At 33.6% G+C, this 24544-nt stretch overlaps 1 protein-coding gene and 1 long non-coding RNA gene across 2 annotated transcripts in view; one reads left to right on the top strand and one right to left on the bottom strand.

Moving 5' to 3' along the window:
- LOC117171328 overlaps nucleotides 1-6731 on the bottom strand; it is a 40145-nt gene extending 33414 nt beyond the window's left edge. The window contains exon 1 of the long non-coding RNA XR_004466863.1: nucleotides 6291-6731. This is a non-coding gene — a long non-coding RNA (uncharacterized LOC117171328). The remainder of the gene's footprint in view (nucleotides 1-6290) is intronic.
- Nucleotides 6732-6884: 153 nt separating this feature from the next.
- LOC117171327 overlaps nucleotides 6885-24544 on the top strand; it is a 34746-nt gene continuing 17086 nt past the window's right edge. Inside the window, exon 1 of the mRNA XM_033358539.1 lies at nucleotides 6885-7815. Coding sequence (XP_033214430.1) covers nucleotides 7677-7815 — 139 coding nt within the window. The 5' untranslated portion in view covers nucleotides 6885-7676. The remainder of the gene's footprint in view (nucleotides 7816-24544) is intronic.

Genomic DNA, 24544 nt, shown 5'->3' with positions numbered 1-24544 from the left:
AGATAGGCAGTATTTTACATTTACTAAGCTGTAGTGTTCTTCGTTCCCGGTGCATAAATTTTAGTGTGGTGCCGGTCGTGCCCCGATCGGGAAAAATGTGTGCCCGATAGGGTAATCGGCCTAGCGCCAGACCATAAATGAAATGTCCTACTCGACCGGGCCCAGATCTGGGCATCCAAAATGGGGACCCGATCTGGATCATATATGGCCCCTATAATTTTTCATTTCAATAATTAGTAAAATTTCAAGAGTTTTTATATTAATATTTTTTCAACTTTGCATTTTACAACGCTTTAATTTTTCAATATTCTACATTATATATCATTATACATTATATCTCATTTGCAATATTCTAGATTACATTATCTGTTTGTATTACTTGAATTTATCAACAAGAGTTTGTATTTGAAGAAAACTATTATGCTTTGACTAACAATGCTTAAATTTAGAGCTATTACACACACAAACGCAAATAAATTATAATTATAAATATTTTTGAATCTTCTTAATATTTATTTGGAATGATTTTTGTTGGACTAATGCACATGGGGCACGTGGAGTGAGATGTAAAAAGTGAGGTTATATTCGAGAAAATATAAAGAGCATTTCATCTATAATGCCACTAATCTGGAAATTTATACATTTGGTATAAGGTAATCTCTATTTTCACAATATCAGCAACAAAATATAAAAATCTAATAAGCTGGAAAACATTTTTTTATTCGCATAAATAATAAATGCAGTCAAAACGACGACGCTTTCTCGAATACATTGCTGGAAATCTTCAAAAGCTAAAAATGAATTGTGATGTTGATTCTAGCGAAGTAAAGCTTACCTTTGTCTTCATTGCGGATATAAGAAATCTCACCAACAATTCTGTGATTCCGAACTCGCAATCTACTATTTGCTTTTATCATTTTAAGTTCTATGAAAGAAAAATAATATCGCGACCATAATAGAAAACTTGACATAATCTTGTCTAACCTGACCCGACCCGACGTGGCACTGATACGAGCCACATCATCTGCCCCCTTGGGACCGCATGTGGAAAATCCGATCGGGCCCAGATCGAAACTCGGAAATAAGTTGGGCAATTTCTGCACGGGCAACAAAAATATTTTTTCCTAAACGCTATTGCCGATTACTCACACATCGAAGTGCCGATAACTGAAGCAGCCAGATTTCTGACTTGCCGATAACCCATGCATTTTCATATTCAAAACTTCGAACTCCTTATAATATTCTTTCTAATAGGATATGTTACAAGTAATAAGTAATTTACCTGTCTAAAGGTACTTTTTATTCGATAAAACTCATTTCTTACGCTTTAAATATGTTTAATATAGTTTTTTAAGCATTTGAAATCTGAAATTCGCCTTAAGCTTCCGATGACTGGGACACTTACCTTATTTTAATAGCTTTTTTGTTTGTAAAATGGTCAATTAATTATCAGCTGCTTAACGTTTTCTGATTATTAAAGTGAATAACGATTAAAACTTAGTTCCTTAAACTTAAGTAACATAATTGAATTATTTACGAAAGTCCTGGAAGGTCGCTCATTACTAGAATTATTAGTATTATTTTTGTTACTATTATTATTTTATTTTTAAGTAAGGCGAAACATTAGAAGTTAAGTAGCTGATAACTTAGATTAAGGATAGTACATTTTATGTATAGGGAGCAGAGGCCCTAAAACCCGTAAAAGGGATAGATTAAATATACAATACAATTAGATAATTTTTCATATGATTATAATATACAGAAATGTTTCGAGACCCCCTGAATCCGAAAATCAGGTCTTCACGATGGCGTCTGTCTGTCTGTCCGTCCGGCCGTCCGCCCGTAAACACGATAACTCTCGAAAAAATGAACGAATCAAATCCATCTTTGGCACACTTTTTCTAGGCCCTAAAAGAAAGGACGAGTTCGTTATCCAGTCATTTTTGATAAAAATTCAAAAAGTGAGCGCATTTTGAAAATTTTTAAGACCACTTTTTTCTGAATTTGAAAATTCTATGTACGGGTATTTATAGTATTGAAAAGAACAAACAATTTATCCTAATGACTTTTTTCGATAAAAAGAAAATTCTCAGAGTTATAGCGTTTTCAAAATTTTTTTAATCAACAGAAAATCAAAATTTGAAGCAGAAAAACGCACGATGTGAAGAAATGTCAAGAGAAGAAAAACATTTCTTTTTGAAATCCCTACAAGATTATCATAACTAATTTTTCGATTTTCTTAAAAAATCGAAAATTCAAATTTTGATTGCACAAAAAATAATGGAAAATAAAAAATTCCATTTTGTGGACAAACTATGTAGGATACAAAAAAAGATGAAGTAACAGAAATGGTTATCCCAAAAAAGATCTACAATTTCGTTAAGAATCACTTCTTGATAGGACGCGTACTTTTTGTTTTATTCGTAAAAAATAACGTTGAAAAAAGTAAAATCAAAAAAATGTGTGGAAAAACGACTAATGTTACGAGAAAAAAAATCCAACAAAACCTGTTTACAAATTTCTGTCGGAAATCGAACGCGCAGCGCGAGTGTCACGATGAGAATGTGTACCTCAAAGCCTACAGAGCTTTGAGAAACTTAATGTTTGACTATACTTAATTAAGTAGACAATTCAGAATATGAAGACGCATATAAATACTGCCATCTAAAAGAGATCTTTTTGATAAAGTTTTTTTCAAGCATTCCAAATTCAAAGAATAAATATCCGAGCGCGAAGCGGGAGATTCAGCCGTCGCTGTACAAATTACTTCTGTTTTAATAAAAATGATTGTTTAATGCTTTTTACGATATTATTTATGAAATGATCAATTAATTGTTAGCTGACTAATTTTTTTACGACTTTAAACTAGATAAAGATTTAATTTTATCTTTTTTCAATTAATTATTAATTATTTTATGTTTTGAAATAATTTTTTTCTTAACATTTTGCTACCATATCTTGAATTGTTAAGAAGAAAATGTTTTCTTTTTTCACGTCTGCGTAATCTTTTTTTAGATTTTCAAAGAGATAAGTTAAATCAAATTATGAGAAAAACTTATTTTTTAAGAATTAGAACAATGGAAGGTTCTTAATAATAAAAATATTTTCAAGAATTTAAGATGTATTGTACAGATTAAACATATTTTATAAATTTCAAGCATTTCCGAACATACACAAAATGTATTTCAATTCTGCAAAACTTCTAGAATTCATAACTATATTTTAAAAGAACTCGCATTTTTCCTATTATTTTGTAAAATCCCGTAAAATAATTTCTTGTTTAAATCTGGATTTTTTTTGACGAATCTGAAATGTTAAAAAATCTTTTATAATTTTCTTTAAATTCGTAGACAATTTCCGAAGATTCTATACGTCCTAAATGTCTTTTGAAAAGGCTCGAATTTCCCCAATAAATTGTAACATCCTGTAAAATGAAATGTTTATTTTTTAATTCTTCTTCATTCTTTTTTCGACACATCTGAAATATTTAAAAATCTTACCTAATTGTCCCATGAAAATTATGAAATTTATATTGATATAATTCTAAAAAACTGGTAATACTTCTTTCCTTGTAATTAATTTGAAAATTTGTGTGACTAAAAAAAGATAAAAAAATCATTGTTGCGTTACGTCAAAATATTGTATCATTTATTTCTATACAGACCTTAATCTTAAAAAAATTATTTTTATTTACAAAAAGTCTATTAAGTTTTTTAAACTAATATAAAAGAATGACGTAACTGCAGTTAGGGTGTGGGAAGGTAAAAGGGTCCAAAATAACGTTACGCATTATGTGAACGCTCCGTAATAATAGTACACGTGAATTTTACGTTGCATTGATACACTGAATTCATTCTTTCAGAATCTAATTTGAACAAAAATATCAGTGCTCAAACAATTTAAAAAAATAAATTGTCATAAGAAAAATTGCGTAAATGACAAAAATGAGTTCACAAGTGAGCGTGCGCATATAATAGTCTATTATATATAAAATCAATTAGCCTAAGTTAAAAATGCTTATGCAAATCCACAGTTTTTTACCAATCGCCACAAAAGTCACGCATATTTCTTCGGTTCCCAAACAGGTCGTAAGAGAAGGGGGGTTTTATCTTCTTAGTTTTTTCCAAGTTGAGTTCCGACTTTCGTGTACGCGTTAGGGATCGTCCATAAATTACGTAACGCGTTTTTCTTTTGTTTGAATAAAGACGAGCATGAAATTGATGTGAAGTTGAGAAAGACACAACGATATAAACAAAAGAAAAAAGTGTTACGTAATATATGGACGATCCCTTATATGATTTAAAATTTCAAAAAAGCCTTTTTCATTTTATGTTTTTTCAGTTTTTAATTTTTTTCCCATTTAGAGTTTTTCTCACGCTTTGTACAAATTTCACACATGATTTGGAATTTGTGGAAACTGAATTCGAAGACATAGATACATTTTTTATAATCAAAATTCGAAAATAAAAACTACGTGTCCTATAAAAAAGTGATTAATAACAAGTTTGTAGATTGTTTTTGGGTGCACAATATTTGTCTTATCATTTTTTTCCTATCATGCATAGTTTAACCTTCTAACGAACCATTAATTTTTTCAAAAGTTATCGTGCGCACAGACAGATAAACAGAAACATTCGTAAGAACCTGTTTTTCTGAATAATAGTGTCTCAAAACGTGGACATTTGACAAACACTCGGGGACTCAAATTTTACAAAAATCTAATACCTTTTCTTAAGAGAATGTAAAAAGATTTAACAAAGCCTGTTTACAAATGTCTGTAGAAAATCGGACGCGCAGTGCAAGTGTCACGATGAGAATGTGTATACCTTAAAGTCTACAGGGCTTTGAGAAACTTAATCTTTCACTGTACTTAATTAAGAAGAAAATTCACAATATGAAGACCCATATAAATGCTGTGATCTAAAAGACATGTTTTTGATAAAGTTTTAGTCAAGCAATCCAAATGCAAAGAATAAATATCCGAGCGCGAAGCGCGAGATTCAACAATCGCGCACGAAATATTGGTTGACATTCGTTAATTAATTTTAAATTATTTAATCAAATGGAATTTATTTAAATTTTTTTTTTTCTTCTTTTTTTCATTAGAAATTATTAATATTTTTTTGGTGCATTGACGCATTTTAAGAAAAAAACTTTAAAAAATGGAATTTGTTTACGTAATTAATTATTAATTAAACAATATTGGTATCCATTCCACTAGACCAATATTAATCATTTTTATTTTGTTTTAATGTACCAATGTTGATAAAAATTCCACTTAAGATATAGTAATTGTTTTGAATTAAAAAACAAAATTAAAAAAAACAAAATTATTATTTTAACCAATTCCATTTATTTAAATAATTGAAAATTAATTAAACAATGTTAATAAATATTCCACTAGATCAATATTAATAATTTGTAGGGGGAAAAAAAAATTTTTTTTTAATTATGTAATCAAATTCTGTTTGTTTGAATAATTGGAAATTAATTAACCACCTGTAAAAATCAAAATGTAAACAAAACAAAAATTACGGAATTTCTTTTTTCGGAATTTCATTTTCAGGATATACAATTATCTTGGCTTCAAAAATAGTTAGCCCACATAATACAGATGTCTGCCTTAAATTTACTGAAATTTTTGAAAATGTTGCATAAAATTAAAGAAAGTGGAGTTTTGCCGAAAATGTTCGGTATTTTTGCCTGGATTTTAGAAAAACTGAAAAGAAGATTTTTTGGGCAAAACCAACCCTTTTTCTTTTTTAAAATAATTCCAAAAATTGCTGCTAATATAAGAAAGGCATCTGATCAATTTTATGTTGGTTAAACCGTTTTTGTGACCGAGAACATTTTTATGTCTGAAACTATAATTTTGCAATTTTGCTGGTTAACGATGCAAGATACCACAAAAGAGCAAGAGGCACTTTTTAAAAAATATTTTGAGAAAATTAGGATATCTGAATTAGATAAAAAAAAACCAACCTACAGAATTTTATAGTAGAATTGTTTTTTTTTTTTTTAATAGATGTCAAAATAAAAATAATCGTAACTTGTGCAAAATTTTTTTTTCTTAAATCGGAAAAATACATCTCGCTTAATTTCATCTACAAACCCACATATTTCGCCGTAGAATAATTCTGCGACATGAAGTGTAGAACTTATCTGACAAAATGAATTCGGTCAATGTATATCTTTTTTATAAGTGAAAAAAACTGCAGGTGAAAATTGGAAATGTTTGAAAATTTTAGCGTAAGTAAGATCAACAAAGCTTACTAACAACTCTGCATTACCGTTAACTTTGTGGCTAACTCTATCGTTATCAATCTTCGACCATCTGATGCACTTATCTGAAGGTCTGTCCAATATCGGCCACGAGTCATGGCCCCCACCCTTCTTCAAGCAGAGATTCGTGGTACGAACGTACAAACTACGCAGTTAGACGTAAATGCCGTGGTGGTGGACGGTGAACGCGCTCGCGCTGGTGTCGTTCTGATTGTTGTACAGACGTTCAGCCATACACAGCTTGGAGAAGGCCTAGAGCGAGCAAGCACAGTTGCACACGAAAGAGACTGGTTTGACTGCACGTGTGTGCTCGGAAGCGTTTTTTCCCCTCCTACTTGTATTCACGCTGGACGCTCGCTTCTCGTCAACTTACCAGCAATTCACCGATCACGGCGGATCACGGCATAGTAGTGCAACGGTCGTTTCGTGCCGTGCGTAGAGAAGAGCACGTGTGTTTTCGACCCCTCTGTGTATACTACTGGAGAGACCCCCTCCCATTGCTCACGTGGTTATTGTCCCTCCAGTCCTTCTACTCCCTCCCGCGATCCACATGGCATGATGCGCACGCAGATAACTCCTACCTCATACGATACGCTGGTTCCTCGTAGGTGTAGTGGGGAGATTGCCCATTGCCATCGAGTCACAATGCGCAAGGCAAGGGCTGTCAGCCTGAAACGTAGAAACTAGGATCATTACCACACCGGACCTCGAGGAGAATAGACGTGTTTCTCGTGTCCTACGCTCAGTCGAGATCTCGGGCTACTTATCTGTTGCGAACGTGTGATTAATAGTCTTGAAAAACTGTGATTCCCTGGGATGCAATCGAGTAACTCGCTTGTACTCTCAAAGTGATTTTTCTCCCTTTTGTAGACTTCTGTGCGCGGTCGAGCAATTTAGTGATCGCTGTCGCTGTGAACTTGTCCTGAACTTGTGAACTGCATCTTAGCTTTTACGGCACCGAGAGTGATAAAGGAACTGCATCAACTATTTGTTATCATTCGCGCGTTTTTTGTGAACACCAACGATATTCAAGGTATTGGCGATCAGCTAATCCTATGGAATTTAATCCATTCGAAGATCCTCCTTATAGACACTTTAGACGTCGCGAGTGAATTTTAGGGGCATTTGAAGCGCAGTGCCTGGTGCACCTGCGGACTCATGCGAGTAGACTGTCATAATAACGTCAGGCGCTGCAACAGAGGAAAGCGTCAGTTCATAACACTTAGATCAATCTTTAATACACGCGGACTGATTTGTCACAAGCTGTCGTGTTAGGCAACTTTTTGATACTCCAACATCTGTCATAATTCCTGTGTATAGTGCCAAAATAAACTTTTTTCGATTTGAATTAGTTATAATTTTGCAAAGCTGATTGATTCTTTGCAATACTAATCATGGCCATACCATTTGCATTGCCGTCCGAGGACGAAGCCGAAGCTCAGGGACAACAGTTAGAACAACTAATGCTGGACCTGTACGCAGCTCTGCAACAGGTCCTCCGCAACCGGAGTCTTCAACATCCATCGAGAAATCGTAAGTACCTTAATTCAATATTGGTTGATATCAAGGGGAATCTGCGTTCTCAAAATATTGTTTGGTGGACATGACTTAGAGGTGTAGAAGATTTATTCTTACTGTTTATTCAAGTATAACTTACTAAAAATCATGCGGTAAGTCGTTATTCTGGTAAAAATAGTAAGAAAGAAGTTTTATTCAGAAACAAAATTAATTTCGCTGTCAAAGTGACTTTTTTAAATTAATAAATTTTGACTTGAAAAACTACGCACACATTATTATCCGGTAATCGGATAGGAACAGATACGGTTTTAATCAATAAAACAAAACTTGTCCTGCAAGTAATAAAGTTTTAAAAAAGACAGAACAGACATTAGTTTTTATATAAAAATTAATTGATCCTAAATTCTCTAAAAGTGACATCGAGTGTAGTAATTAATTTATTATAACTTTTCAACAAAATTTTAGTTTTTTCTGCAATTGCAATATAAGAACTCCGTTTTGTTTTGAAATGAATTCGTGAGTTTAGCGCTCATGTGCAAAATTCAAATTTCTGTGTGAACAGTTTACAGCTCTTATGTCTTAAAATAGGAAGTGTCTACGTGTACTGAAAAAATATAAAATTTGTAACAAAATTTTGGAATGAATATCCCGTCTTCCAGCCCTTTTCGTAACAATAAAATAATCCTGAAAACATGCTGAAACGTGAAAATTTTAGTAGTAGTGGTACGCAGAAATTTCATATAAACTAAAATGGAGTTTCAATAAATCGATTGAAAAAATCGTATTTGACGAAGTCAAACACAATGAATCTGCGGAATATTGTTTTTAAATTATACAAATATAGAATTCAAGATTTTTTAAATGGAGTTTCAATACATCCATTCAAAAAATCATTTTTTAGAAAGAAGCTGAACACAATGAACCTGTGGAATATCATTTTAAATAATACAAGTGTATACTTTAAGCTTTTGTAAAAATCTTATGACACTTGATAACGGGAATAAAGTTTATGTATGAAGCATATCGTATCATGTACTAATTTATTACGCAAAGAATCGTATACCAATATGCGTTAAAAGTTAAGTAGTTGGCTGATGACTGATCCGATACAACTGACTTGATCGCGAAGAAGAAATTCAAGTTTATCTGTCATAACTATCTCATCAATAATGTATAATAATGCCAATTGAAGCAATAGTCAAATCAGCCAAAAATTGTGATGTTATACAAGAATATCGAGTGTGAATATCTTTCTTTATCAGGTATTGTACAAAGTGAAGTGTTAAAAAAGAATTGTCTTCGGAAAATATTGAAAAGTCAATTTTCTTTGTTAAGAGTGTAATGTTTTTAAGTGAGATAAAAGATTTCCAAGGTTCTATGGTACTTGTCTAATTTGTTTCATAAATTATAATCGTAAAATAGTAAAATGAAATATTTTCTATGTCTTGAGTAAAAGTTACAGCCGGCTTGCATCACCCTTAGTCTTTCTCATAAAACGTCGCCTGAGAGACCAGTATATTGTTAGTTGCAAAATCTCTTAATGGCGGTAGTACGTGTTCTCTTGTCACTTAATTCAAATAGAACTTCTTGCGCATAGAAATATGGTTCGGAAGTTTTTTGAAGATTTATTTTCTGTGCTTTAACGAAACCACTCAGTTTTTCAATAATTTTATGTGAGTATATACATAATGACATATGGGCTTGTGGTTAGCTATTTATCTATTGAAAGGGAAAGAACTGAAATAGTTTGTGCTACTGCTTGGACGATAAAGAGAATATTATTATAGTAGCCATTGTTTATATCGCTGGGACGCAGGGAGATTTCCTATTGCAAAGACATGTACCTACCAGCATGCACTTCAGTTGAATGCAAGTCCGTGTACAAGCACGAGCTACCCAGCCGATTCAAGAAAGACGTAAAGTACGATAATTTATACTTGCTGCATAATAAAATGTAGTTTTATGAGGGTGCAGCGGGGGACGAATAACAGATGTAGTGTGGGTGTATACTGTGCAGCCCCGAGTATGGTAGACGATGTCCGGCCATGACCCTGCTTGATGGTTGAACCTCCGTTGCCAGAGAAGGACGGCGAATAAACGGATAAACAGAAAGAGTAAGACGACCGCCGATCAGCCACGTTGCAATAGTACGTTGAGCATTTACCGATCATTCTGATTCAACAGATCTACTGCCGTGTACTGACCCCGAAACCGATTTACCACCGCACTGACAATAGTTTTTTTCATTTTCCAGTCGACTATTATTATTTTATTATTTTAGTGTTACAAAAAGCAACTGCAACATCGAGATTCTGCAGATTTGAAGCCAGAAGAGATTTGAGTAATTGATCATATAATTAAAATGCCTTTTTTTAAATTTTCATCACCTCTTTGGAATTATACAATTACCCTCACTCAATATACAGAGTTGGTGAAACAGGTCACACGCGTCGGATCAACACGGGCGTGGCCGTCACCGGAGCAAGGAACGAAAATAGTTTGTACGTTGAGGGTCAACAACCATACTTACTGGATTTGAGAGAAGACTCAAAATTGCAGCGAGTGCTCATGTGGTTGCATCAGATGAGCACGATTATTTATAGATACAGCTGTGCGCAATCCGAGAATGTTACAAACTCTTTCTTCCTCTCTTGTGCGTAAACCTTAAGATGCGAAGTCATAATCCCCGTATCAAGGATAGAGTTTCAGCGATTGATGACAATACTTCATTATCATCATAGATGTGTATAATATAAAAAAAGTGTGATTCTGATACTTGGTTTAGTGTAGAAACTCCGTGCAATAAAAATGAGTTCAAATTTCTCGAAAGTATAATTTACAAACTAAACAATAATTTTTGGACGTCCGTATCAAAAGGGTACTTATCGCCAGTTCTAGGTTAGGAAATATTCACGTTTTTCTAATTTGATGCCAAAATTATTCTTTTTAGTTTTGAATGCGGGATTTTATGTTCTAATAAAAAATATAACACGCGTACTTATGGCACTCGATTTGTTTTTAAATTTTGGTTTTGTTCGTAATTTTGTTTCTTCTAATACTCTCTTTTTTAATTAATTAGAAATTAACCCCAAGACGTGGTTTCTGTTCTAGGGTGTTAACTTTCCTTATCACGTATTTCTGTTTTAAACACATGAGTTAAAATGCAACTCCCGGTATTAAAATCCCTCAATTTTAAAATATCCCGTTATTAACGATTGTTTATAAATTAAGAAAGTGCTAAACGTTAAAGAACGCAACATAAAATGATACGCAAAGCACTTTGCATATCCTACAAAGCATTCGAAATCCAAGGGAAATAAGTCCTGGCTAGATTCGACGACACAAGCGACGGTCGTTCGGTAAAGTTCGGGGCAGCCGCTCAATACACAGTGTTCCTTACGTATGTTTGTTGTTGGATTTTGAGACACTGTTCGAGCTCTTCGAAAACGGCATCGCCCACAAGTGACTAAGTGTTCTTCTTGCCTTGCATTTTTTACTTTCAGCGAGTAGTGAAAAATGGCAAGTCCATTTTATCATAAGAATTATTTAAAAAATTAATTTTGTATTTGAAAAATATGACAGAGCACATTGTTTTTACCCAAATAGTGTACATAGATTATTCAAAAGTTTATTTGATATTATATTTCTTTGGGCAAACTGTTCTTCTTATTTCAAGTGAGATTAGACTTCTGTACCTTCTTAGTCTGTACGGCCAAATACCCCACTCTACTCTATATATAAATCCAGTGGGTTGAAAAACCGTTGCACTACACGGAGAAAACTAAATACTAGCAAATAGATATTAGAAATATTTATTATTATTATATTTTTTCTTTAACTATAAAATGTACATACTTACGGTCACATCCGGGACATAAAAGTATCATGTTACCAGATAGAGCACATTAAACTATTAAAGTATGATATCCCATCGAAATCCCAAGATATATATTTTCGATGGAGCTACTTCTGGTTTATTTTGCAATAAATTACCACCTTCTTAAATTTCTTTTACGTTGTATAATTCGGAGTTTAAAAATTTTTCATTGTTTTCAAAATGTATGCAATAAAGTAATTAGCATTGTTCAATTAATTGGTACCCGCCTGGAAATAAGCCTTAATAAAGTTCACTCATCTAATTTTTCTATGCTCGAATTCTAGAACCTTAATCGCAAAATTCTGCGCGATTTATTGCACTGCTTCTTAGCAACAAGAAATTTTTTCCTCGGATGTGGCCAAGTTGTCTATTGTTGGTGGAGGTGAAATAAAAGCATGCAATCGATGGTACAGCGACGATATTTTCTTTGAGAGGTATGGAGAAAATTGTATGTGTATAAGACAAGTCGCCTATAGTCTTCATAAAGTATTAACATTCATCGTCATTGTGAATTACGGGGTTATTCGGTGTGTTTAGTCACTGGTAAACCCGGAGACTGTCGATAAAAAATACATGAAGTCCATCAGAGTCGCATGACTCGATGAGAGTTTTCGTCGTTGATCTGTTATCGCACGAGTAAACCGTCTTATCTTTAAACGAGATAGACAATCCAGGCAATCTTTGGAGAGGAACCGGTTACCTCTCATTTGATACTGGAATCTATTTTTCCTCTAGTCACTTCTTTTTCACTAAGGGCGTCAAAAGCGCTTAATTGGAAATACTTAGACCTAACTTTCTATTTATTCCATATTTCGTGTGTCCAATGAAAGAAAAGAAAGTGATGTATAATAATGTTACTTTATATTAATGTACTTTAGTGAAATGTGCGCTTAGAATGAATAAATGGAAGCTTGAAAGGGATGCCTAATAATTTATTTTATCTCAGTCAGCGAATGTTTAGAGGGTCACCTTAATGAAAGAATTGCGTAACTAGCAGTTGTTTTTTTAAATTAAGATTTTTCAGCTTCGGTTGATTTTGTCGTCAATTTTTGTATATAGAAAATTTACTGCCATGACATTGCTTCCTTGCATTTAGGAGTAAAGTTTGTATGAGCCTAAGGAGAATTCACAACGTGCGTAGTATTGACATCTCTGAGATGATAACGTAATTCTGTACTGGGCTTTTAGTGCTGGTCCAGCACTGAATTATGGTACTAGCGTATTATTGTGCCAGTACGAACTAGTACCGTCACGCTACTGGTACTATGCCATATTAAATTATAAGCCACAGCTCATAAAAATTAAAACACCAAATTTTAAACTCTATTTTTTCAATTAAATATTTATTATTATACAGCGTTATGTAAATTTAAAATATACAAACTGTTAACAGGAATATCAATACAATAATTTTTTAATAAATAATTTAAATCGATTACAATTTTTCTTTATGTCATATTTCATTTTTCCCGTAGTAGTTGTTTTCGCAACATTTGTACTAATAGTTTTTAAACATTTTAGAAAACATTAACCATATTTTTAAACGCATATTTAACAAATTTTAATATTTATGCAGTGGGCGTAGTACTGCGTCGATTTTGGAGCCAGCCGTTAGTCAGTACTGACCGGTGGTGAGCTCCGGCGGCTGTGTACAGGGTCCGAAGTGTGCCACTGTACAGCCAAGTCTGGGCTTAAGGGCTGCAATCTTTGGCTAGGCATCATATACAGTACATCTGTACTGTGCCAGAGTTATGCCAGTACTGCTTCAAGGCTTGGCTGCCAGTGCTGTTTTTTTCTGTACTGCTCCAGTACTTGTTCAGCATTGTAGCCTGTATTACGTCTGTACGGGCTAGCAAACTGTCAGGTTGCCATTGCAGGTGCAGTACTACGCCCGTTGTTAATTTTGGCGTAAGCAAAACATTTCCGCTTGGGAGGGAAGATCTACCGCAATCCGTTTTAGTATAGCCTCAGGTATTACTATAGTTTAGAACTTCGACGATATGCGTATGCAATCTAAACTAAGTAGACCTACTCATCTATACTAATAATCTAACCTAAATTAAGTATTGCGCTAGTTAATAACGATAATGAATGCACATCAGGTAAGTCAAAACATTTTTTTTTCGGAATTTTTATGAAAAACGCCCGGAAATTTGTTCGAATCCACAGAAAATAAACCCATTTTTTTTAGAATAATATTTAGAGGTGGCGCAAGCCCCATGGAATTTAACATGTAATACCCATTAGAAAAAAAAGACGTTTTTGTACATTTTATTCAGAATTCTCAATATTAGGTTTTATAGGGTCTCAAAAAACCCCCATAAGTGACAAATGGGTTTTTCGAGCTTTTGGCGCTACTTAGTTTTTTTTTTCAATTTTTTTAACGCCGATTGTTTGAAATACATAAAATACTACTTTACTACGTTTAACTTTTTATCATTTTTCAATTAGAGTAAAGTGATAATTAATTCATGTTAACAAAATAATTGTTTAAACAATTTATAATCATTGCTAATAATATTTTCTTTGCTTAATGATAGAAATTTGCAGTTTTTTCTAAAATTTTTAACTATTTGCCCACTCTTCGCTTGAAGTGAATTAATATTTAATTTAATTTAACAAAAATAATTGTTTCAACAAATTATTATTGTTTGTAGCTATCTTCTCTTAGATTAGTGCTAAAAGCTGCGGTTTTTTCTGTAATGTTTAACTTTGCTTTACCTTTTTAGTTGTGAACAAATAATAAATAAGCATTAAAGATAATCATATTTTAAATAGTATTGTATTGTTTTAAGTAAACTATTTTTTTTTACTTTTCCCAATGTTACAAAAAATTAATGAAAACAAAAAAGCTATTATAGAAAAGAGACACAAAAAAAGAATGGAATAATTAAAAGTAAAAAAAAGAGATTGTTTAAAATATGATTATCTCTAATGTTTATTTATTATTTGTTCAGAGCTAAAAAGGTAAAGCGACGTTAAAACATTTCAGAAAAAAACTACAATTTTCTAGCACTTATCTGAGAGATAATGGTTATAAACAATAATAAATTGTTTAAATAAGCATGTTTGTTAACTCGCATTAATTATTACCTCACTAAGTGAAAAGTGGGCAAAAAGCTTAAGAGGGTAGAAAAAACCGCAACTTTTTAGCACTAATCTAAGATAAAATAGCCATAAACAATTATTTTTGGTAAATTAAATTAAATATTAACTTACTTCAAGTGAAAAGCGGACAAAAAGTTAAAAATTTCAGAAAAAACCGCAACTTTCTTGCATTCTAAGAGAATATTGTTATGAATAATAACAAATTGTTGAAACAATATTTTGTTAACTTTAATATATTGTTGCCTCGCTCTGACTGAAACGTTGAAAATAAGTTGAAAAGTTTAGAAAAAACCTTGACTTTCTAACCCTTTTCGAAGAGAAAGTGGCTAAAAACAATAATAAATTGTTTAAACAATTTAAATAAACATCTAATTATGAGTATAAGGTAGTATTTCATGTATTCGAAACAATCTGCGTTAAAAAAATCTCGAATAAATCATAATTAGCGCCAATAACTCGAAAAACCCATTTTTTGACTGATGGGGGTTTTTTGGGACCCTATAAAACAGACTTATGGGGGTGATATTTGAAAATTAATATTTTATTCGCATTCTGTGACTAATTGTAAAGAGAAATGGTGAATTTCGAACTTGATTCACCTAATATTGAGATTTCTGAATAAAATTGAAAAAAACGTTTAGTTTTCTTATGGGAAATACGTGTTAAATTTCACGGGGCTTGCGCCACCTCTAAATGTTATAAAAAAAACTGGGTTTATTTTTCTGTGGATTCGAACAAATTTCCGGGCGTTTTGCATACAAATTCGAAAAAAAAGTTCTAATACTTTTTTGGACCAGCTATGTACTCTCAGTAAGTTATACAATTTAATTATTTCTATTACTGTAGGGAAACGTGTTTTTGGTCTTCAAGGAAGACGCTTTCTTGTGATTTTGAGCTATATGTACGATTCAAAGGCAGTAAACACTTTCCTTTTTTGTGAACCTTTAGGAAGAGCTTTTGATTCACAACAGAAAGTTATTTTTATCTCTGTTAGACTTAGGACTACAGAACTTTTGCTATTTTTTCTTCGTGAAAATTGTGACATTTGAAGACCATTTTTCAGGGGTGTTCAATTCCGATTAGATTCTTTAAAACTTCGATTTTTGACTAAAAACTGAATTTTTGAATCGCTTTTTATTATTCGATTTTGTGAACATCGATCCAAGCGGCCCATTAAATCGATTTTTTTTAATCGGCTGGCATATAAGTTTCACGCTATTTAACGTGCAACACTTGGAACTTTAAAAAGATTATTCATTCGTTAAACTACCATTTTTGCTTCAATCGCTTGTTTCATTTAAAAGCCAGAGAACTCGAATATCCCGCTGATAGCAGATGATCTTTTTTCCTATTTTCTGTGTCTGATCCGTCGCATTTCACTTCATTGGGCGTACACTTATTTATATTTGAAGATACCAAGCAAAGTTAGTGACACGCGCGTTCCCCGAATCAAGACATACCTTCCGAGTACAAGTGAATGTTTTATTTATCGATGATTGTACTCACAAATTCGTAAAACGTGCATAACTGGTTGCATGCACACTAAAAAGTAATGAAACGGTCTAGTACATTTATCGTTCATGGCAACCAACCTTCTTCTATATTCTTCTCTTGGTGGGACGTGAAATAAATATAATTTCAGTTGTGAGCGTAGATCGTAGATAGTTATATGTATATTTAAATAATAGCGAGTTGTCAATAAATTATTGTGCAGTGATGCATATGCTTCCATGCATATTGGATTCAGCAAGTCGTATTGCTTCGCCGGAAATGTCGGTTATTGGAAGTACAGCAGGGAAGAAAGTTTCCAATTCAATTTTCTATGCACATGAGGGTAGCAAATCAGGAAGAATGCTGCAATCGCGTTGAGGATGCGGACGCAAGAGTTAGGCACTGAAATATAAAACCTTAAACGAATTGATGCTATTGATCGCTATTACCGAAAAGATAAAAATGAAAGGATCTTTGAAGCTTGGATTCTTCCACTACTTGTAAAGCAAAACTTTTGCAACTAAAAATATTGGTTGTGTAGTTTTAAAAGTGAAAGATTATATAAATAAAAGGCTGGATTCCAGTTCTAAACAATACCCGTTGCGCATGGAAATTATACGTTAGGTTATAGGATTGTTTTCAATTCGCCCGCAGTTATTTAGTCTTTTATTTTCATTAAATGATAGATTGCTGAACTTCATTTGCAAGTGATCAAAAGCAATTGAAACTGAAATGTAATTTAATCCTTTGAGTCTTGATATGGATGCGCGACACGTTACAAAACAACTGGATACAAAGGATAAGTAATTACTATTGCGTGGTTACAAAGGGAAATATACAATTACAGAATATTGCACATTAACATTGTAATTAAATCACACTCCATTTACTTTTAGGTTTAGCGCTATAAATTGCACACTTATATTCCGCATTAAAAATCAAGCCGGCAGCTAATCAAATTTTGTGTTCACCTAAATCTGGCAATAAAAGTCTTAATGTCAGACAAATTATGAATTGTTATTCCACTGATAGGTATATTTAACCTCCTAGAATCTTTGGTGCATTAACTCTTGTCAGCTCGTTGGATAATCATTATCGCCGCTCTGATATAATTTCTCAGATAATCGTTGGATGGAAGTCGTTACTTGCAGCAAATCATGGTCAATTCAGGATAATCGCGCAGGGTCGTCTGCAGGCAACGCGCAGTAGCTGATATCTCGCGTATTGTCCCATTGTTCCGGAAAAGCGGATTGTGATAAAAAGTGCACATTCAACCAGGTCAGAGCATGAGACACTGTGCTTTACATTTACGTGCATACGAATGTGTACGTACAGGCGCGTATAGAGGTGCAGGAGCAAGCGAGCACTATCTGGGCGACACGCGTGTCACGGTTGCATACGAGGCACTTTTACTCTTTGCCGTATGTGCGTTCGACATCTCGCTTGTATTAGTGTTGTAGTTCTTGTGGCCTTGAGAGAGGTTCTTTGTGCAGTTCAGCGAGCTCGTTTCAAACCACATGGTGAACTGCACATATTCGCACTTGTACACACATGGAGCTTCAAACGTGAACTCCTTTGCGTAGGACGTGACATCGTTTTTTTTTATCAGAGTAACGTGACGGTTGGTCATTTTTTAAAAAGCTGTTGCGCTTCGCAGAGCTTCGACTACATGTTTACGTATAAGCGATGGTACGAAAAAAGAAGTAAATGTTAAGCCAATTCACTAATATGTATGGTACAAGAATTCTCATTGCCTCGGTGTTTACTCAGTGAGGAAGGACTCTCAAATAAATTAAAAGTTTGCAAAGTGGAGAATATTTTTAATCACCAGAGAATTAGAATTGCAATAGTGAATATTTAGAGTGTTGAAACAAAGAGAATTTAACTCTGTAACCAATTAAGGAAAGCGAACTCATTCTTTATGAATCGTATTATTACTACATTCATTTTTCAATGTCCATTGTTCCATTCTTCACTTTCTTTGTATTGATATTTCATTCAACTTTCTCTTAATATTCGTCACTAGTAATTAAAAAAGCGACGAATTTTGCAAATAATTTGGCGCATTGCTGGCAATGTTTTGTTGGATTTTTTCAAAAAATTGGAATGGGTAAACGTTTTCGTGTTTAATTTCGCGACCTGTTCTCTGTGCATATACGTAAAGTCGCTTATATGGAACGAATCACCTTCCGAGTCGTCGTTATTCAGAATAGTGTAACTCGTATTAACGAGCTGTATTACGCTACGTACAAAGGGATTCATGTGACTCATGTATTCGCATATGCTACCAGCGACCGTGGTAAGAGGGCCTTGTGCTTGTACATACCGTACATGAAGCACACGTAAACTCCAAGTCATGCGGGTGCTTGCCACGTGCGCGCTGCACTTTTTTGTACGCTTTATTGTGGGCCTACTGCGGCGAGGAAATACAAGCCAATCACTCTTTCCGGTGCACTAATCTCTTCTTTTGAACAAGTTAGTTCTTGTCTTATTTCCACTTGGGATAAATACAACTTTAGTCGTGGACCCGTGTAGATTCTTAATTTTAATGGTGTCTGTTAATACTTTGCTAATATTATCTTTTTCGCGACAGTAATAATAAAAACGATTACAAAAAGTTATACTTTGATTAATATTCCGCGTGAAAATTTATCCACCTATATTTTAATATAGAGATATCACTTATTCACGCTCTCGTCTAGAGCATCTTTCTCACGAATATGGCATTGTAGATGATATTACGCACGATATAAAAATGATTAAGATTCGATGCTAATTTTTCTAGAATTACGTAACCGTTGAACTTTTTCAGGAGAAGTATTACTTGTTAGACTAATAAATCTGTTGGTGTAATCTGATTTAAATTTCCCTACGTGGGATTTCGGAAAATCCCACGTATGAAATGCGAAAGTTTCTCGGCGTTCAATATAATATGAGAAAATCAGTGGCACACCTAGAAAAAACATTGTCCACGTTAAATATTGAAATGGCGCCCCTGTGTAACACACCAGGCACTAATTTTCTTTTTTACGGTTTTAATTTTTTTCTTAGTTTTATTGCACAAGTTTGGCGTCCCGCTCAAGTGCGTCCAGGGCAAATACCTCTCAAACATACGTCTCATTGTAGCTTTTTGTAAAATTCGGAGGAGACGAAAAATAAGTAACTAAGAGCTGCAGTGAAACTTGCTGTCGCATTTAATTTAATTTCTTACATGCAGGGTACGATCGAATACTGTTGATATCTCACACGTGTCACGAGGGGAGCCTTATGGCATTTAGTTAGAACAGTGTGCGGAAGGTCTGTCCGTGAAGATACCCACGTAAACATATAGGTTTTGCAAGCTTAGAAAAGCAGTCTCATCGGATGGGGTTTCGCGATAGCAGTTAATCGAATGTAGGTGACGATGTGGTAAATCTCGTTGCACAAGTGAAAGAGCTGCGGACTCGAAATGTCAAGGATGCCACCACGTGCAAGCACGTAACACACAATGGCGCCCGGAGGCGCATTGAATTGTTATTTGGTCACGCACGCCCCACACGAATAATAAATTGCGTAAATAATGTTTTTTCTTTCAGAAATTGCAGTCGCACGTACAAAGAACATCTTTTTTGCCTTCACTGAGGAAAATATTGGTTGTTTCGACCACATTTTTTGGTTGCTGTATAGAAGCAAAAAACCGTTTAATTAAGCAAACGAAAGTATTTTGTTCGGTATGCTGAACATAATTTTTCATTAGTTGAAAAAATATGTTTTTTAGAATAAGCCTTATTAAAAACTGGGGCTTTCTAGCGTCTCCACATGGTGGAAGACAAGGTAGGGGGATGTTCGGGGTTTGGTCACTCCCCCGAAATTCTTGAAACATGTACATAATATAAACTTTCCAATGTGACACTTAACCCCCCCCCCCCCCCCCCCCCCCCCCCCACAATTTTTTTCTGCTTCAACCTCTTCCCTCGAAATTTTTTCTGGCCACCGCTTTGCTTGCACGCATTCACGGTCACGTGTTTGGTGCAAGAAACCAATCTCTTGTGTACAAGTAACAAACGGTACTGAAACAAAATGTTTGTGTGGGCTAAATCAATTTTTTTGTTACACCAACTAAGTTTTTGGCTATCACAAGCAAATTTTTGTAAAACGAACAAAACCTGCTCTGTAAAATTATTTTGTTACCGGCACTTTATTTTCGTCTTATTTTTTAAACAATCTTTGTTAGACTTCCGTAGGTGTATGTTTTTTACAGTCTACAGTAAGTGCCAAGGTTATATTATGCAGGTTCTTCTGATCAAGTATATGATTCAAGCAAAAAAAAACCAAGCCTAGCTCTAAATATCTGAATTCCACATGCCAGCCATGTCAAATTTCGTACACTAGCATCAACATATTTCCTGCTACGTCCAAATTCTGTGGAAGGTTATCAATACTGTATGTGTACACTAAAAGAAATGGTTAGTAGAGCGAATCATTTAGTTTATAAGTCATAGTACTGCTATTTCATTAGTTTATCCTGCTTTATTGTTAGCCGGATCACCAATTCAATTAGTTGCAGTGACTATTCAAATAGTATTAGCACTTTTAAAAATGGTTGTTCCAACTATTAAAATAGCAGTGCCATACCATACAAACTAACTAGTTGGCCCAACTAACCATTTTTTTCAGTGTAAATACATATATATCAGGGCGTATAGAAAAATAATTATTTGGGTGAAGTTCTATTAACAAGGAAGACTTTCCTTTTAGAGTCAAAAATTCACCCCTAAAATTTCATTTAAAAATTCCATATGTATCCGCTTCAAGTAATAATTCAATTTAATTAATTTGACTTCTTCAAATTTGAAAACCCAAAATATTTTTTTCAGATTTAAATTATCAATAAAAATAGTTTTAAAAAAATCGATTTATGTCTATATAACGATAATTCTATTAACCTTTAGACCTGACAGGTGGTCGATATATCGACCACCCCCGTCCGCAACGTAAAGGCCAATATAAAAAAAACTTCTTATGATATTTCAGCGTTATAGTTTGGTATACCCATATTTTTTGATGTGCTGAGTACGAAAAAAATAGTGAAAGAAATTCTGAAGGCATCCTTGACCTTGAAAATCACCATCTTAAGGTAATTTTTTTATATCTTAGCGTTATGGTTGGCATACCCATGTTTTTGAGGCGCTGAGTAAAAAAAAATAGTGCAAAAAATCCTGAACGCAGACGTGACCTTGAAAGTCTAGATTTCAGGGTTAAGTGATAAATTTATTTATTTGTTGCTATTTTAGCGTCAAAGTTAGTACATTCATGTTTTTATGTGCCTAGTACTAAAAAAATAGTGGCAAAAATCTTGACATCATTCTTGACCTCAGAATAACGATATTTTTCCTACCAAAAGTGTATAAACCGAGTTTTTAGTTAAAAAAATGTTTTTTACCTTGGAATGACGATTATCAAGGTCAACAGGTCTCCAGGATGTTTCTCACTATTTTCCCCTTATTCAACGCACCAAATTTTGTCCGAAAACATCAAATAGTTAGTGTGCATTGGGTGGTCGATATTTCGACTACCCCCGTCCTCTAAAGGATAAAATATTTTGTACCCTTCCTAATTGACTTTGAAATTTCAAAAAATTAAAAAATTCATCTGGACAGAATGAAGCTGATCATGAAAAAACTACTCAGAAATAAAAAATTTCGCTATGTTCTTAGAATTACATATATCACTTTCCTCGACTATGGGACCATAATAGTAGTATTATATATTTCTTCAAAAAGATTCTGAATCAAATAACAAAATCTGCCCGCAGCGCGTGTACCCTCTCATCGCGCGCTACGCGCGTGTCTTCGCATATTTTAGCGCGCGACTGTAGGTTCTCGCCCTTGTGCTTAATAATATAATTTTGTCAAACGTACACGATAAACTTGGCTACCGTACCTGTATCAGTGGGCTTTGTCTTGTTTTTCTTGTACGAGGACAAAAAAATATCTTGTGTGGCAAAGGCGGCGATGGTCAATCTCCACGACATTATGTTCAACACTTTCACATCGGATGTGTATTATAATTATTTCTGTGCCTCGCCGTCTGGGGCTGCTTCTTCAGGCATTGCAAAATAGAGTACAAAGTTTATTTTAAATGGTTACTTTTTAATATTTGTTTCTTAGTTTACATTAAATTGCATTCTTGGCTACCCTGTAAAATATAAATCATTTCAATAAATTTAAATTATTACAATCCATAATATGCCTTGTTATTAAAACAAAAGTACTTGAATTGTTTTATTTTTTTAATTGAAAAAAGTGCTTATGCTATTAAAAACATTGTTATTAAACATTTTATTGCAACATGTGTCGTTTTTACATAAATTTACTTTGTTTTTACTTTCAATGTTATTTTGTACGATTAGAACTAAAAATATACATTCTAGCGTAAGGCGGTCCATTAAAAAATGTTCGGTGACAAATTTGTATGAGTTTTCACTCCTTTTTGGATAAGCAACGTTTGTCTGCATTTTTTTATAGCTGGTGTCGCCTGTCCAAAAATTTAATTTTTTCATTTTTAATGTCGTATTTTACGAACAAAACAAAAACTACATTTTCTATAAAAAAGTTGATTATAACAGATTGCTAGGTCTTTTTTAAGTGCACATACTGCACATATTTGGTTAATTCATCTTTTTTTTATCTTGCATAGTTTGACCGCAAATGGAATTTTTTATTTTTCATTATTTCAAAAAAATTCATAAAGTTGTTAAGATAATCTTGTAGATTTCGAAAAGCAACTTTTTTCTTCTCTTGACTGCGTTTACAGACTACAACGACAGACACCGACGTAAAAACTTTTCTGGCTTAAAGTCCCTCAAAACGTCGACATTTGATAATATCTCCAAGACATTTTTCACATAAAGCCAATAAGAAAGCCTATAAATAATCTATAACTTTGAAAAAAATACATTTTCGATTTCTTTGAAGCAGAGGCATATTGTTTCTCTTATTTGTAAAAAATTTGAAACACTATATATACATTTTTGAATTCTCTTTCCAGCATTAATAAGGGACTGTTTGGGACTTACTTTCTATCCAACTATGGATTTTAAATAAAATAAATATATTTTAAATATATTGTTAACTGGAAGCGGTCCGATTGTTCCTTTGCCCTTTTTTTCTCATGTATGGTATTATGGAATCTAAACGTTGCAGAAATACGTGAAGGAAACACCTAAATCCATTGTTTAACCTGGAATAATTTAGGGCTCATTATGGACTAATTTTGGCCCGTAGTCCCAAAGTCAGGTCTCCATTGTTTAGAATAATGATAATAATGATAACAGATTTTTAATTTTGGGAACACGGGCTCAAATAAGTCCATAATGAGCCCTAATTTATGCAAGGGGAAAGAACTTCCGGTAGAAAATTTTGTAGGAGCCTTAAATGAACCTGAATTTATTTCATGTTTGGAAGGTTTGTTTAAACAATTTTTTTTTGTTAATTTTGATTATGATAGTCCTAGATTCCTAAGTGAGCCTTAGATCCTATGAATTTTCACGATTGCAAGCATCTAAAATTTGGTTTAAAAGTTCAAAGTTATAGTAAGTATGAAGCATCTCGTAAACGATAAGAAATAGCTAAAAAAGGTTATCATTGTTAGAATTTTCATCAAAGGAATGTACTTATAAATAATAAGAAAGAAATATAACAATCTGAAGATGTAAAAGTAAAGTATAGTGGCCCTTTTTTTTAAGGTAGGGTAGTGGTTTAAAGGGATATCTCGAGCCGGAAATTCCTGTAAAAAGGGGAATTTGATATAATCATTTTTTGACCGATTCCTCGAGTGGTGCTGCTGGCTTGAAGTAAAGCTGGCAGCACTGTGGCATATTTTATAAAGATAATTAAAAAATGTATATTTTGTACATTTGCCCTTCGTGAGCCTTTTTTGAATTTGAAGGTAGGACAGTGGTTCGAAGGGATATCTCGAGCCGGAAATAAGCCAAAAATTTATGTGAAAAGTTGAATTTGTAATAATCATTTTTTGACTGATTCCTCGAATGGTGCTGCTGGGTTGAAGTAAAGCTGGCAGCACTGTAGCATATTTTATAAAAAGGGCTAAGTAGTAAAATCCATCGTTGGGTAGAAAGTGAGCCCTAAATAGTCCCTTATTAATACTAGGAAAAATATCGAATATTAAGTTTTTGTCCCTTTGCCCTTCGCGGCCCTTTTTTATTTTGAAGGTAGGACAGTGGTTTAAAGGGATATCTCGAGCCGAAAATTCCTGTAAAAAGGGCAA

The sequence above is a fragment of the Belonocnema kinseyi genome, chromosome 4 (genome assembly GCF_010883055.1).
Source record: "Belonocnema kinseyi isolate 2016_QV_RU_SX_M_011 chromosome 4, B_treatae_v1, whole genome shotgun sequence".
Lineage (NCBI taxonomy): Eukaryota > Metazoa > Arthropoda > Insecta > Hymenoptera > Cynipidae > Belonocnema > Belonocnema kinseyi.
This window is presented reverse-complemented; position numbering and strand designations above follow the sequence as displayed.